General features: G+C 43.6%; 1 protein-coding gene across 1 annotated transcript in view; it reads right to left on the reverse strand.

Annotated features, from left to right (window-relative positions):
• The window catches only part of HOMER2 (homer scaffold protein 2), a 91487-nt gene that overhangs the window by 22539 nt on the left and 51932 nt on the right, over positions 1-17016 (reverse strand). Inside the window, exon 3 of the mRNA XM_087704251.1 lies at positions 3281-3412. Coding sequence (XP_087560377.1) covers positions 3281-3412 — 132 coding nt within the window. The remainder of the gene's footprint in view (positions 1-3280; positions 3413-17016) is intronic.

Consider the following 17016-nt stretch of genomic DNA (forward strand, 5'->3'; position numbering starts at 1 on the left):
TCTATCTTTCCCCACTTATGCCTAAAACCATGTTGCTTGTATCTTCCAATTTATATTGTTTTATTTGTTTCCTAGTACGATTTGATAGCTTATTAGTAACCTTGACTATCACTATCAAGTGTTGTATCTTTTTATTCTTGATGGATGTATTTTATTCTCCTTATGTACACTGAGAGCATATGCACCAAAGACAAATCCCTTGTGTGTCCAATCACACTTGGCCAATAAAGAATTCTCTTCTAAAGTGGACATAACCTAAAAGCAAACATGGATTCTCCTTATTATTATTATTTTGCATTCAAAATAATTGCTTCTGGACTTTGGGACTTCCAGATGTTTGGAATGGCTCAAGATAGGGTTTTCTGAAAACTATTACCCAATTGCCACGCCTCTCTTGTTGGAAGGGGGAGGCAATTAAATATGCCATGGATTTAATGTTGAATGAAATCAAAACAAGACGTGCAAATGTGAATGAAGACAACTACAGTTTACTGATTGTGGCATAGCTGATTGTCTGAAGTGCAAAAAAACACCAGGCACCATTTATCATATGTGGTGGACATGCAATGAGGCAAAAAGATACTGGAAAATGATAGAATCATGGTTGGAACCAATGGTGAGAGATCAAATTTTGTTCAAACCAGAACACCGGATGGGCATAAGAAAGATGTGCTTTATCTAATTATGTATTAACTGCGGTGTGTATAATTTATTCCCAGTATTGGAAAAAAGAAAATACACCATCAAAGTTAGACATAATCAGGAAAATTTTGGCCTGTGTGCGGAAGCAGACAGGCTGACCCTCAAACTAAAAAATAAAGGGGAATCAGAATATTATGAAGTTTGGAAGAGATTTTATTCTTGGTATAACACAAGGTGACAAGACTGGAACAAATTATAAATAATGTGATTGGATAGAAGGATAGATAATGTATTAAGTAGGCTAATAGCTACTGGATGAGATTATCTGTATATAATGTGATTGTATGGTCAGGTCTGCATTTATATTCCTTTTAGAATTTTGGCCTGCCACACTTTCTCTTATTTCATTATGCTGTTTCTTTAGTATAGTCGATGGGAGGGGGGAATAGAAGGAGTAGGATTGTGGAATGTATTGTTTTCATTCTTTACTAGAAGCCAAGGTCATCCTTTGTCTCCACACTTTCACACCTGACCGGAAGCAGCTGGGTGGAGACGCCAGCGTGGAAAAAGAAGATTGGACCATGTGATGGACTGTGGGTGTGGGGACAAGATCATGAACTTTTAACTGGGTGGGATTCTGATGTAACTTCCAGAGTTGGAATCCCACCGCACAATGCCAACATGTCTGCTTTATTAAATTGGAACTTTAAGCATAGTTTTGCCTTCGACTCTGATTTAATTCTGCATGATATTTGGAATGCTGACATCCGTGGTGCTGCACCGTTTTAAATGTAAAAACAATAAAAATATTATTTTTTTTAAAAAAGAAGCTTTTTCTGCAAAGGTAAGTAGCACAGCAGGGGGGAGGGAACAGCTGTTCCGCGCAATTTAGATTTGCTATAAATCAGAATTCTAGCAAATATAAATCACAGGGCACAGCTGATTGTTGCACAGCTGTTCGTCGGAACTACCGGTTCGCCCGAACAGATAGTAAAAAAATGCTTTCAAAAGTTTTTTTTTAAAGTCCCGACGATCAGCTGTGCTACAATTAGCTGTGCTGCATGGTTTCTACCATTTAAGTTTACTGCCGGTTCCAGTGAACCAGCCCAAACCAGTAGGATTTCACCCCTGATACAGGGAGGAAAAAGCATGGCTAAAGACAGAATATCCATGGACAATGTCTCAGTCCAATGTATTTCACAGGGTTGGCTTTCGGGAGATAAACCTCACCAAGGAAGCATCTGAGTTCCTGGAAGAAAGATGGACTAGGGAACTAACTAAAAGAATGAATCAAGTAATTATCTCCTTCCGTTGATAAGCAAGATTCCTTGATAGTTTTCCACCGATCGTCAGGGAAGGGAGAAGAATTTAAAAAATCAAGTCTACCCCAATGAATCCGTCTTGGGATGGACTAGAGCAGGCGTGTCAAACTCACGGCCCGGGGGCCGGATCTTGCCAGCGGAGCCACCTGGAAACAGCAAAGGACCAGCACGCAGTGCAGTGGTGGGATTCCAAATCTTTTCGTACTGATTCTATGAGAGCATGGCTTGCGCTCCCGCTTTGCGCGGATGCCTAACGTGCGCTTCACATGTATGCGCAACACTCAAAGACCGCGGTTGGTGTCAGCGCTGGTGAGCTCAGCTGTTTGTTTGTTTTTTTGCTGTGTAAATCAGCTGAGCTAAAAAAAAACCACAAGGGACTATAAGACAGGAAACAATGGGGGTGGGAGGACGGGGCCAATCAAGAGGTGGCGCAGTGGTTAAATGCAGCACTGCAGGCTACTTCAGCTGACTGCAGTTCTGCAGTTCGGCTGTTCAAATCTCACCGGCTCAGGGTTGACTCAGCCTTCCATCCTTCCGAGGTGGGTAAAATGAGGACCCGGATTGTTGTTTGGGGCAATATGCTGACTCTGTAAACCGCTTAGAGGGGGCTGAAAGTCCTATGAAGTGGTATATAAGTCTAACTGCTATTGCTATTGCTACTCTGAACTACTCAAAAATTTCTGCTACCGGTTCGCCTGAACCAGTCCGAACTAGCTGAATGGGTGGGTGGCCCTTCCAGGCTCTATTTACACTGGCAGAGGAGTTGCAGGAAGCCGTCGCAGCTGAAAATGGAGCTTGGGAGCCCGTTTTCACTGGCAGAGTGCTCGGGCCGCCACGGGCACCCCCGACACAAGTGACCACACCCACCCTATTCCCCCCAAAGTCAAACGCAACCCTGATGCGGCCCTCAATGAAATCGAGTTTTGACACCCCTGGACTTGAGAAATAAAGAGATCCGCATACAGCGATTTGCAGGGGCAGATTATTCCAAAGAAGGGGTAGAGCATCAGGCATCCCCAAAATAATTAAAATAGAAAAAAAAAGATCATTAGCACCACCCACAAGCCACTTCCCACCCACTAATTATAGGAAATTAATCACCTTCCCAGGGAGAAGTTGCTTGATAATTAAGGGGGGGAAATGGAAGATGTTCCAATTTATCAGTAAGACTCCCACTGGATCCATATGCCTCTTCTTTTAATTTGGTGAGATTATTGCAGTGTTTACCAAAAAGATTTTTTTTAAAAAAAAACCACACACCCTGGCAACCACCGCCGCCCCCAAACGCATACGAAAGTCAACTCCAATTTCCCTACCTTTGTCAGCTGCAGTTCAGAAGAAAAACCCAGGCCGAAGACGGTGTTGGCTCTGCTATCAGCCCACTGGCCAAACTTCTGGGAGGTTTTTGTGAAAGTCATGTTAGGTGTGATGGTGCTGTTTATAATCACCTGAAAAGGAAGACACACAAAACAGACAAAGAGTATATTATTAGAACAAGATAACAAGTATGTTCTTCATCAATGATTTGGATGAGGGAACAAATGGGGAACTCATCAAATTTGCAGATGACACCAAGCTGGCAGGAATAGCCAACACTCCAGAAGATAAGCTTAAGATACAGAAGGATCTTGACAAACTTGAACATTGGGCACTATCTAATAAAATGAAATTCAAGGGTGAAAAGAGTAAGGTTCTACATTTAGGCAAGAAAAACGAAATGCGCAGGTACAGTATAGGGGGTACCTTGCTCAACAGTAGTACCTGTGAAAGAGATCTTGGAGTCCTAGTGGACAACCATTTAAATAGGAGCCAGCTGTGTGCAGCAGCTGCCAAAAAAGCCAACACAGTTCTAGGCTGCAGAAACAGAGGGATAGAATCAAGATCCCGTGAAGGGTTAATACCACTTTATAAGGCCTTGGTAAGGCCACACTTGGAATACTGCATTCAGTTTTGGTCACCACAATGTAAAAAAGATGTTGAGACTCTAGAAAGAGTGCAAGAGAAGAGCAACAAAGCTGATTAGGGGACTGGAGGCTAAAACATATGAAGAAGGGTTGCAGGAACTGGGTATGTCTAGTTTAATGAAAAGAAGGACTAGGGGAGACATAATAGCAATGTTCTGATATCTCAGGGGCTGCCACAAAGAAGAGGGAGTCAAGCTATTCTCCAAAGCACCTGAGGGCAGGACAAGAAGCAATGGGTGTAAACTAATCAAGCAGAGAAGCAACTTGGAACTAAGGAGAAATTTCCTGGCAGTGAGAACAATTCATCAGTGGAACAACTTGCCTCCAGAAGTTGTGAATGCTCCAACACTATAGATTTTTAAGAAGATGTTGGATATCCATTTGTCTGAAGTGGTATAAGATTTCCTCCCTAAACAAGGGGTTGGACTAGAAGACCTTCACGGTCCCTACCAACTCTGTTATTCTATTCTAAGAATGTTAGGCCTGCCTGCTATCATGGGAGCAACGAGTTGATTGCAAAGAGTAAACATTTAAATGAATTTTCAACACCACTCTTGATGGAGCCAGGTGATTTTCGAATCCTGAATTACAAAGAGGAAAATCCTCAGCATCCAGCTGGACCGCAAATTCACAGCGCCTCGATCTTGATGTCGTTAAGCTGGAGTCTATTTTGCCCCCATCCAAATCTCCCCAGCAACAATGAGGCAGGACTTCAGTGTCATCATTTAGTTAGCCAGGGGTTGAGAAGGATCACTGAGTACTATCAATGTATAGATGGTACCTACTGTGGTGGCCAGCCAGAAGCCAGCAGAGCTGGCAGCAGATTCGGACAGTGAGGAGGTTGGGGAGGAACCTGGGCCAATCCTGGAGTCTGGGGAAGGCTCTGATGAGGGCTCTGTGTCGGAGGCAGAGAGGGGACCAGAGCCGTGTGCCAGTTATCAGCTGCCTTCAGAGTCAGACATCAGTGAGGCAGACGAACAGGGCTGGAGCCTGTTCCCAGTGTGCGCATGCACAGAGCTGCCAGGGGAAGGGAACAGCTAAGGAACAAGGACCGACTCAGGAGTAAAGCCACAGGAGGACACTTTGTCTGTTATTACGAACATAATAAGGCCCAAAACAAAAAGGGGATAGTATGTAAACTCATCGCGACATCCCACGGCTATGGAAAGCACATCCATCTAGCTTGAGCTAACTCTCTCTACTTCAACTAATTCTCTATTAACTGGCTCCATTCTCTATTTAAAACTACACACCAATTCTCTTTACCACGAGTCACCGAGAGAAGGATTGGCTGCCGTAAGGCATTCTACAAGGATGCCAAGAAATTGCACATAATTGCACACTTTAATACACCTCCCAGGTTGCCAACAGATGTGCAAAGCCTGAATCGGAACCAATATTCCAGGAAGACATCAAAATTAAGTATATTGCATACCGCAGCTGCTATAATAATTTCTGTACTTCTCCTGATGTGTTTGAAATGACTGCAGTATTGGATGTTTTTCAGTTTTATTTGAAAACAAAGGCAATTGCTTTTTGGCAGTTTGGATTCTACAGGTGTATGCTTTTTTGGTGTGCGTGTGCGTGTGTGTGTGTGTGTGTGTGTGTGTGTGTGTGTGTGTGTGTTTGTAAAGCCTCGCAGCACTTTTAACATTGTGGCATTTCTTTTTTCTTTTTCTTTTTTTTTTTTGCAGAAATCAGGTTTTTAATGTCCTCTTTTGCTTTTTTTCAGTCTTCCTCAAAGGAGACTAAAATCATTTGACATGGAGAATAAAATGCAACAGAATTTCATTATACAGGGAAATCTAAATTGAATGACCCAAAATAAAAGGAAGAGAAGTGTGGAACCGCCATTAATTTCATTTTTTTATAATCCTTATGTAAATTTTCTATAAATTACATAAGATGTATGCATTCAGACTTGGGCTGGTCCGTCTGTAACCTGCTTAACCAGTGTGCATTTGTGTGTGTGTCTGTGCGTGAGACAGAGAAAAATAAAGTCAAGGTTTTAGGTTGTTAAGAATTCTAGGAACGATCTACATATATGGAGAAGGTGAGTGACAGTGAAGGTTATTCTACAGCATTTCTCAAACTTAGCAATTTCGATGGTGGAAGAGATGCACAAAAGCTTTTTGTAACCAGCTGATATACTTTTTACAATATATGTTTGTTTTGGAAATAAGTAAATAAATATTTTTTTTAAAAAAAAAAACTTAGCAATTTTAAGATGTGTGGACTTCAACTCGCAGAATTCCCCAGCCAGCAGGTTTATATGCAGATACAAAACATCTGGCCCACTTAATGCAGATGTCAATGTCAGGGTTCCAAGTAACACCCCCAATGAAAGAAGACTTTGAGGCTTGAGGTTCCTCAAAGTTCCATTTGATTAGAGATGTCATATTGGCACATCTGAGAAAACCCTAATCTGAAAGCTTCCAGGTTTTGCCCACCCCAAAGAAAGTCCAAGCCCCTTCTCCCTGCACCCACATGTTCATTGAATGGTCCAATCAGGCACCATCCAAAACTGGAGATGCCTCCCAGTCACACCATCACAGCTGCAGGGCAAGACGTCCTTGACTCTCTGAGAAAGGAATGTTGTTTTGGCTATATATATCTCACTCCATATGATTTCCCCCCTCTCAGTTTCCTACAGCATTAATAGTGGCAGGCCTGAAGGCCTAATGCAAAAGATTCACATTCACAGGAAATATCCCCCATATTTGTCTATGGAGATTCTCAATCATCCAGGCCATGGTTTGTCCCAAAGGTGCTTTTTCTAAAAGTTAAATGCACTTTAAAAAAAAATCACCTCTCATCTAAGAAGCTTCTTTCGTTCTTAAGAACGAAAGAAGCTTCTAGGATCAGAAGCGAAAGATTTTGAAAGGAAAAAACCCAAGACATTCCAGCTGCCTTTTGGAAAGAGCACTTTTGGGGGTCCACCATCCTTCCAAATAATCAACTTAAGAACTGTGGTGGTGCAGTGGCTAGAATGCAGTATTGCAGGCTAATTCTGCTGACTGCCAGGAGTTCGATCCTGACCAACTCAAAGTTGACTCAGCCTTCCATTCTTCTAAGGTCGGTAAAATAAGGACCCAGATTATTGAGGGCAATATGCTGTAAACCACTTGTTGTTGTTAGTTGCAAAGTCATGTCCGACCCATTGTGACCTTATGGACAACGTTCCTCCAGGTTTTCCTGTCATTTACCATCCTCTGGAGTCCACTTAAACTCATGCCAACCTGTTATTCAACAAAAAATTGGATAAGAACTTTAAAAGTCATATTTTAAGAAATGCTTTATTGCGGGTCTGGAAGAAATATCAATATAAATTAAATGACAAGATACCCATGTGGGCAATTGCTAGACACGCAATTGAAAATATGAATACAGCACAAAAACAGGACAGAATTACCTACAGACAGCTTCTTACCTCGGAAAGGGGGGTATTACAATTAAAATCTTTAGAGGTATTAAAAGAGGAGAAGGTAGTTCAAACATGGTTCCAGTATGGGCAATTACAGGCTAGGTGGAAAATAGATCAAAAAATTGGTTTTATTCAAGTTGAGGATAACTTGTTTAAACAAATAAGAGATCAAAGCTTAATGCATATAAAGAGGATATATAATGTATTAATACAGATGGATTCGGAAACAGAATTAGTTAAAGATTGTATGATAAAATGGGCTCAAAATATTGAGGAACCAATAATGTTGGATACATGGGAAAGAATCTGGGTAAGAAATGTGAAATTTACACAAGCTCAAAATCTGAGAGAAAATTTTTACAAGATGTTCTATAGATGGCATTTAGATCCTAAAAAGTTGGCTTCTATGTATCCGAATGTACAGCCTAAATGTTGGAGATGTGGTTCTCTCGATGCTACATATTATCATATATGGTGGACCTGCCAAAAGGTTAAAGCATTTTGGATAAAAATATGGTGGGTCATGCAAAATGTTTTTAAAAGAAGGATAAAGTTTAGTCCTCAGCTATTTTTACTAGGTATATGTACTGACTTTACAGTGGTAGAGACCAACTTGACTCTTCACCTGATAACTGCAGCAAGACTGTTGGTGGCGCAATATTGGAAGAAGGAAGACTTGCCTACAATTCAAGAATGGACATTGAAAGTAACAAACTTAGCTGAAATGGCTAAAATATCGGCATATCTCAAAGATCATTCAAATGAGAGATATAAACGAGACTGGAAAAAATGGATTGACTATATACAAAATAAATACGGGACTAAGAAATTCCAGTTAGCCTATGCTTAAGATCAGGAATGATTTAAATTGTTTAAAGTTAGTTCAGTAAGAAGAAGCTAAGGTCAATCTAGAATGTCATTAATTTCTTTATTTCTTTTTTCTCAATAGATTTTAGACTGTGTTAGTTAAAATTCTATACCGTGTACGGGTTCTGGGAAGTCGGGGCGGGGGGGGAAGGAGGAGGGGGGGTGGGGGGGTGGAGGGAGGGAGGGGTACACACACACAAAAAAAATTGTACTTCAATGTTTTAATGATTGACAAATGATGACATATTTGTGTTTTTTTTAAAGAAAAAAAAATAAAATAAAAAAGTTCTGTTAAACTCATGCCAACTGCTTCAGTGACTCCATCCAGCCACCTCATTCTCTGTCGTCCCCTTCTTTTGCCCTCAATTGTTCCCAGTATTAGGCTCTTCTCCAGGGAGTCCTTCCTTCTCATTAGGTGGCCAAAGTCTTTGAGTTTCCTCTTCAGGATCTGGCCTTCTAAAGAGCAATCAGGGTTGATCTCCTCTAGGACTGACCAGTTTGATCACCTTGCAGTCCAAGGGACTCGCAGGAGTCTTCTCCAGCACCAGAGTTCAAAGGCCTCCATTCTTTGGTGCTCAGCCTTTCTTATGGTCCAACTTTCATAGCCATATATTTCAACTGGGAAAACCATAGCTTACTAAGTAAACCACTTAGAGAGGGCTGTAAAGCATTGTGAAGTAAGTAAGTAGAAGTATAATCTTTATTGTCATTGTACTTAAATACAACAAAATTGGGTTTAACCTCACTGGTGCAAAATTATAGCAGAAAGAAAGAAAGAAAGAAAGAAAGAAAGAAAGAAAGAAAGAAAGAAAGAAAGAAAGAAAGAAAGAAAGAAAGAAAGAAAGAAAGAAAGAAAGAAAGAAAGAAAAACTAGTGTGTGCATGGAGTGATTTTGGTTGTATTTAAAAGTCTGACAACCCAAGGATAGAAACTATTTTTAAACCTATTTGTTCAGCTGGCTATACTTTGATGTCTTCTGCCCAATGGTAGAAGTGCAAAGAGACACTGACCAGGATTTGAATAATCTCTGAGTATCTTCCTTCCTTCCTTCCTTCCTTCCTTCCTTCCTTCCTTCCTTCCTTCCTTCCTTCCTTCCTTAAAGTGCTATTGCTATTGCAATTTTTCCTTATTTAATACATTGAAAATATTCTCTAGGCTGCCAAACTAATGCCTAGCAAGGAAGCCAGAAACACCTCCCATGCTTGCTGACAGTTGTGTAAAATTCCAGATTGGCTAATACAAAATAAAGGCATATTTTTATTCATTGCCAAAGGAAGACACCAATGGATCTTTTTCAAAAGTGAACGGCAAAGAGGCATTTCCAAGAAGCCCACGTTATACTCAGCAAAGTAGAACTTCTCCCCACCCCCATCTATGCTGGGGCTTTAATACAGTTGATAAATGACAGAAGGGTTCAGGTTAGACTTTATTGGATTCTCACATCCATCTCCCGTTTCCCAGATGTATTGCCAGTTATTGCTCGGGAAGTTCCTGGCACAGTGGAGTTCCAATTATCAAGGAAAGATTTAGCAAGATGTGTTCCACTTTCGATATCTAAGTATCTTCTTACAAAGGGGAGTTTCAGTACGAAGCTCCATGGTCCCAATGAATATGATGTGGCTTCGGAGTCACCAAGCCCTAAAGTTTTTAAATTGCGGGTGAATTGGAAATCATTTATCAATGTAGATCATGCCTTCCTACCTTAAGTGCTTAAGATAAGGTGACCAGACGTCCCGCTTTTGGCGGGACAGTCCCGATTTTTAATAATTTGTCCCGCGTCCCGTGGCTTTTTTTAAAAAGTCCCGATTTTCGTAGAAAGGGTGCCCCGCCCCTTTTTTGGATCCACCACATGGCTTCCTCTTGCAAACATTTGCACTCATTTTTCCAGGTCTATCTTTGTCTATAGTGGCTGCGCGCCAGGAGGGCGGCCTGCGGGGCCGATGGCTGCACACTGCCGAGCACTAGCAGGAGTTACGGGGCGGCTGGCCGAGCGGCCTCGCATGCAGCTTGCCTCGCCGCCCGATGGAGGCTGCCTGGCTGCTGGCGCTGCTGCTGCTAGCGCTGCTGCGCCTCTGCTCCGCCGCCGAAAATGCTACCGCCACCCCCTCGCCGGCTCTTCCCGCCCGGATGCCCACCGCCCAGGAGCCACCCGAAGCCTTCCAGCCCACCCGGGGTGAGACAGCCACAGTGCAGCCGGTGCTGGGCATCAGCCAGAGGGTGAAGATGAGGCCAGGGGAGAAGAAGGACCTGGGCATGCTGGGCTACGTGTTGGGTACCCCTTTGATTCCCCCTCCCACTTTTCTCCGTGAGTATTGAACTAGGTGGTGAGTATTTTAACTTGTTGCACCTAGAATGTCATATCAACTTCCATAGACCAAATTTTTAATCAACCCCCCCCCCCCGGTCAATGGTGTCCCGCTTTACCAATTTTAAAATCTAATCACTTTAGCTTAAGAAGACCCATGTTACCTGAAATAAAAGCAGGGGTGGACTGCTGGGGGTTTGCAGGGGTTTGGGAGAAACTCTAGCTAAGATTCTATGCAGTTTGGAGAACCCCCAAATCCCACTGCTGGCTGGCCCTGCCCACCCCTCTCCTCCCAGGAGTCCCCACACAGTCCGTTTTGGATGCAGGTAAGTGCAGGGAGTGTACGGAGGCTTGGAGAGGGCAAAAACAGGCCTATTGGAAGTTCGGGAAGGCCAGGAATGGGCTGTCAGGCCTGCAGCCATCTTTTCTTTTGGATCTTTGGCCTGCCACACTTTCTATTCTTCTACTATGCATTTTCTATTGTGGGAAAATGGGAGGGGGGATGGTACGGAGTTATATACTATGTAGCCATAACAAAATTCTTTCTAGAAAGCCAAGGTCATCCTTTGTCTCTGCACCGCTGCACCTGACCGGAACTGGATGGGTGGAACTGCCAGTCTGGCAGTGGGAGATTGGACCATGTGATGGATTTGTTTGGGGGGGGGGGAGATCTTGAACTTTCAACTGGGTGGGGAAACGAGGGAAGCTTTCGGATTTGGGTTTTCCCAGATGTGCCAACATGGCTCTCTAATAAATTGGAACTTTGAGCAATACTTTGCCTTGGACTCTGATTTACTTTTGGATGCTCTTTAGAACCCTGACACGGGCCTGTTTCTAGCCTCCAGAGGGCCCAGGCAGTTTTTACCCTCCTGGAGGCTCGAGGAAAGCCTCCAGAGCCTGGGGAGGGCAAAAACACACACCCCCGTCATGATGCAAGAGGCCAACTAGGCCATGCCCACCCAACAACCAGGCAGAGAATCCCTTGCTAAAATTTTTGAAGCCCATCCCTGAATAAAAGCATATATAATTTCACAGAAGATAACTAACATATCATTTGGGAAAACAGCAGTATCAGTTAAAAAGCTAAATCGGCCAGAAATCTGCAGGAAAGGCCAAAACTCCTCCTGAATAAATACTTTCTGTGTTTGACAAAAGAAGTACAAGCAAATATGTCATTAGCTAGGCAACCCTTGGCAGAGAGTCTCAAATCTTGGAAACAGCCACTGGAAAATATAAGTTGTCCCAATTCAAATTTCACCTCCTGCTATTCTCCCATGAAGTGACCTTTGCTTTGGTAAGGGCCTATTTTTAGTATTATGACCTGCAATACGTATTAAACTACATCCTTCTTTGCAGATTTGTCTATCATCTATGCAAACCCTCAAAACGGTTGTACAAATAACAAATTATTATTAGTGAAGAATCAGCAGTGAGAAGATTGCTGGGATCAAAGGTGGGTTCCTACCGGTTCGCACCAGTTTGGTAGAACCGGTTCGTCAAATCTACTGAACCGTTTAGAAGAGGTTCCACCAGTGGACCCGGAAAGCAGGCCACACCTACAGAAGAGGTTCCACCCACTGGTCCTCATTTTACCCACCTCGGAAGGAGGGAAGGCTGAGTCAGCCTTAAGCTGGTTAGAATCGAACTCCAGGCTGTGGGCAGTGAGTTAGCCTGAAGTACGGCATTCTAACCCCTGTGCCACCATGGCTAAGCAACCCACATTAATGGTCAAGGTGTTCAGCTTTCCTGAATCCACCATGTATTCATCAGGAGAAAGTGGGGGAAGGAAGGAAGTCAAGTTGGCAGATGGCTAACCAACAACATCTGCTTCTTCTTCCCGAATGCCATCTTAAGACTGGAACTAAATATAGCGACTCAAAAATCAAGCCAGCTTCCCACCCACGACAACATGCTTAATATCTGACTTGGAGAATCAGATCTGGAGAAGTTGGAGATTCTGTTCTCTTGCTCCACGGAATTTGGATTGGTTCCAATGAAATGTCCAGCCATTGAGCTTGGAGAACAAGTCACATTCTTGCTCACCTACCCTGTTTCCCTGAAAATAAGACCTCCCCGGATAATAAGCCCAATCGGGCTTTTGAGCGCATGTGCTAAAATAAGCCCTCCACCCAAAATAAGCCCTCCCCAAAAATATTTAACCACCTGCACAGCCGGTCCCTGCCATTTCCTAGGGGAAAGGGGGGGGACATGCCCCATGCATCCCAGATGCACCTGCCATCCATGCGGAACGGCCTTGCAGAGGCCACTCCCACAAATGCTAGCTACCACGCCCCTTCTCTTAGTGGCGGTCGCAAAAAGAGCAGAAGGCCCAGAGACGCTAGGGCTGGCAAGAGTGTGCCAGAAACAGAGACAGAACTTCCGGCCCTCTCTGGATCAGCTGATGTGCAGGATTGCGGGCCGAGGTTAAGGGGCCTCCCCCTTAATAAGACCTCCCTGAAAATAAGGCCAAGTGCTTATTTCAGGGGTCAAAAGAAAATAAGACCCTGTCTTATTTTCAGGGAAACACAGTAGCCAAGCCAGTGGTGGGTTCCTACCAGTTTGGACTGGTTCAGTTGAACCAGTGGTAGCTTGGTGGCCTGGGTCACTGGAACCGGCAGCGACCCAGGTCTGCCACGCCCCCTAACCTGTTCTCCTGGCAGTGCCATAGGCTCCACCATCTTGTTTCTTGCTTCTGCGCATGCGCAGAGCCATTTTAGTTGTACTGCGCATGTGCACGCACCGAACTGGCAGTGGTCTCTACCGGAACCCACCACTGAGTTGAGCCATAACTACCGATGCCCATACTGTGTTTCACCCCAAAGGACAGTCTACAGAAGCCACCACAGAAGCTACAGGAAAGGAGAAAGTGTCCCTGGACTGACCTTGGAAATCTAACTAATGTACAGACCTTCACCTTTGTTTTTCCTGGCGTCCTTCCGTGAAACCGAGTGAAGACAAAAGAATGGTGGAATTTACCGACAACTTTCCTTCTTTGAGAGAGACGTTGAGAAGTGATCTGGCACCAAACCAATCAGGATGCATCTGTTGCAGAGGTGGGTTCCTACCAGTTCGCACCTATTCGGTAGAACCAGTTCGTCAAATCTACTGAACCGGTTAGAAGAGGTTCCACCGGTGTTCCCGGAAAGCAGGCCACACCTACAGAAGAGGTTCCACCCACTGGTGGGTGTGTAATGTCCCGCAGTTATCTACGCTTTAATAATGATCTAGTAATATTTCCTTATACATTTTAGGGACCTTTCCTTACATAATTGGTGTTTTCTTTCATACTTTTGGATTTCTAATTTCTGTTTCCGTTAGTTGGCAATTGCTAAAACCAATCCCACGTGAAAAAGTATTCAAAGCCTTCTTGATTTTAATTGTCAATTTATTTATTCCTGCACATTGTAATATTTATTCATTTACATCTCTCTGCTTTTCCACTGTTGTGCAAACACAATTCCAGCAGCTGCTAACATGTGTAAAATTAAATATATATTATAATCCCTTTCAAATAGCCAACAAAATATTTCTGGTTTTAATTCCATATCTTGCTTTACGATTGCTTCTAACCACTAACTTCTGAATAGCTACTTGGACCGACCTAAGTACTAATTCATAATTTCATATCGGGTCACATGGGCGGCAAGCCACTCCCATCCGGTCACATGGGTGGCAAGCCACTCCCACAAAGGAAGCCACACCCACAGAGTAGGTTCCAAAAATTTTTGAAACCCATCACTGATCTGTAGGAGCCAAGGTGGCACAGTGGTTAAATGCAGCACTACAGGCTACTTCAGCTGACTGCAGTTCTGCAGGTCGGCTGTTCAAATCTCACCAGCTCAGGCTTGACTCAGCCTTCCATCCTTCTGAGGTGGGTGAAATGAGGACCCAGACTGTGGGGGCGATATGCTGACTCTGTAAACCGCTTAGAGAGGGCTGAAAGCCCTATGAAGCGGTATATAAGTCTAACTGCTATTGCTATTGCTATTGTTTGGCCAAATCTCAGCACCTGCTTGGGTGGAACATATAACTCCTTGCTCCGTTGAGTTCCGGGAGTTTGGGCTGAGAAAACGCAAGAGCCAAGGTGGCGCAGTGGTTAAATGCAGCACTGCAGGCTACTGCTAGATCAGCAGGTCAGCGGTTCAAATCTCACCGGCTCAGGGTTGACTCAGCCTTCCATCCTTCCGAGGTGGGTAAAATGAGGACCCAGATTGTTGGGGGCAATATGCTGACTCTCTGTAAACCGCTTAGAGAGGCCTGAAAGGCCTATGAAGCGGTATATAAGTCTACTGCTATTGCAAGGCCTCCAGTCAAACTATACCCATTTCCCAGAAGAGGAACGGATGAGGTTTTTCTCTCTGCCACCAATTTTTATTTGTGTTGCAAATTCTGCACTGCAGCCAGCCATCATGGTTATTTTCTAAAGCCACTCCTGAGGCTTAAGATGAACTTAAGAGGCAAGCTTGGAATAGCTCTCTGTTTTATCTATGGGTTAACAAATGTATTGACCATTAAAGAAAAATGAGAATCAAATAAAACAGAAAACCTATCTCCTGCTCTGGTTTACAGTATAAATATTTTAGGACTTGTGAAAAACGGCATGACAGGAAGATTTGATTAGAACAAGAAACAGTTTGTTTAACCACAATTTATTAAATACATTAGGCCCCCAACTGACTGGTTTGGTTAATAAATTGTCACAAGCCTTGATTTATCAACCACATTAATCAAGTTCACATGTTGCATTAAGCTACAAAAAGCAGATGATCATCAAATCTGCCCGTAACTCAGAGCAATATTTCTCAACCTCAGCAATGTATATGAGGTGCGTGGACTTCAGCTCCCAGAATTCCTCAGCCAGCATGGTGGCTGGGAATTCTGGAAGTTGAAGTCCACTCGATTTAAACTTGTTGGGGTTGAGAAACTCTGACTTGGAACAGTGTGTGAGCCAGGAGTTATTATAGTTTTCTAGAAAATATCACTTCCGTGTAGTCAGGAAGCCAGTAGACATAGGAAGTTCAACTGCCTACTTCTCTTTGAAGGAAACCATCAGTTGGAGAAGAACCTTAATAAATGGCTTAAGGAAGGAAACAAATGAATTGATTTAGAAATCAAATGTCTTTTTAGAAGTCAGACCTTGCCTTCGTTGTCATTCACATTGATGAAAATCTCATCCTCAAAAGTTCTTCATGAAATTGTCATTGAATCTAAGCGACTCCACCAGTGGTGGGTTTCACATTTTGTTGCCACCAGTTCACCTCGCGGGCGCATGTGCCCCGTCTGTGTATGCGCCCTGCCTTCTGTGCATGCGCTTTGCTCATGCGCGTGCCTTCAGTGCATGCGCCTGGCCTCAAAAATGTGCCTAAATAGGATGGCGCAGAGCTGGGGTGGATGGGTGGGCCCACTTACCACTTGCCAATTACCTCCCAAAGACCGATTCGATCGCACAGACTAGGTCTTCTCCGGATTCCATCTGCCAGCCAATGTCGGCTGGCGACCCCCCGGGGGAGGGCCTTCTCTGTTGCAGCTCCGGCCCTCTGGAACAACCTCCCCGTTGAGATCCGGACCCTTACTACCCTCCCGGCCTTCCGTAAAGCTACTAAGTCCTGGCTGTTCCGGCAGGCCTGGGGCTGTTGAAGTATCCAGCCCCACTTTAATTATGAATGTTGTTGTATTTTAAATTGTTGTATTGCCTTATTTATCCCCCTTCCCTTTTTATTGTAAGCCGCCCGGAGTCCTTCGGGAGTGGGCGGCATACAAAACTAATAAACTAAAATAAACTAAGAGCCGAGGTGGCGCAGTGGTTAGGGTGCAGTACTGCAGGCCACTTCAGCTGACTGTTATCTGCAGTTCAGCGGTTCAAATCTCACCGGCTCAGGGTTGACTCAGCCTTCCATCCTTCCGAGGTGGGTAAAATGAGGACCCGGATTGTTGGGGGCAATATGCTGACTCTGTAAACCACTTAGAGAGGGCTGAAAGCCCTATGAAGCGGTATATAAGTCTAACTGCTATAACTGCTATAATAAACTAAACCTGCAATTTCCTAATCCTAACCAGCTGAAAACCACCTCTGGACTCCACCACAAAACATTCATTTTATCATTACTGATGTCTTTTTTCTCTCTCAGCCTGTTCATAAAACGTTGTCTTATTTGCTTGCTCTTGCTAAACACTCTTGGGGCAGAAGGGAAACTGGTAATTTTAAAGAGTAATAATCTTGTTGCTCAGTTAACACCTAGGAAATTCATTACAGCAGCAGCATTCAAAATTTAAAGCACCGCAGGATTCTTCATTTATTTTATATTGTACTTTACGACATGTGACTGATTCAGCAACTCTCTCTCTTTAAAAAAAAAAAATCAGCTGGACAGACCACTGGGAAATACACACTATAACCAGAAACGGGTAGTATCATATCGGGCTGAATGAAGAACTGAAGAGGTCACCTTTGCTCTTACAAAGAGAACACTTAGTATTTTAGTATTTATTAAT

The sequence above is a fragment of the Thamnophis sirtalis genome, unplaced genomic scaffold, assembly GCF_051295495.1.
Source record: "Thamnophis sirtalis isolate CommonGarterSnake01/CBP01778 unplaced genomic scaffold, rThaSir2_p1.2 scaffold_2, whole genome shotgun sequence".
Taxonomy (NCBI): domain Eukaryota; kingdom Metazoa; phylum Chordata; class Lepidosauria; order Squamata; family Natricidae; genus Thamnophis; species Thamnophis sirtalis.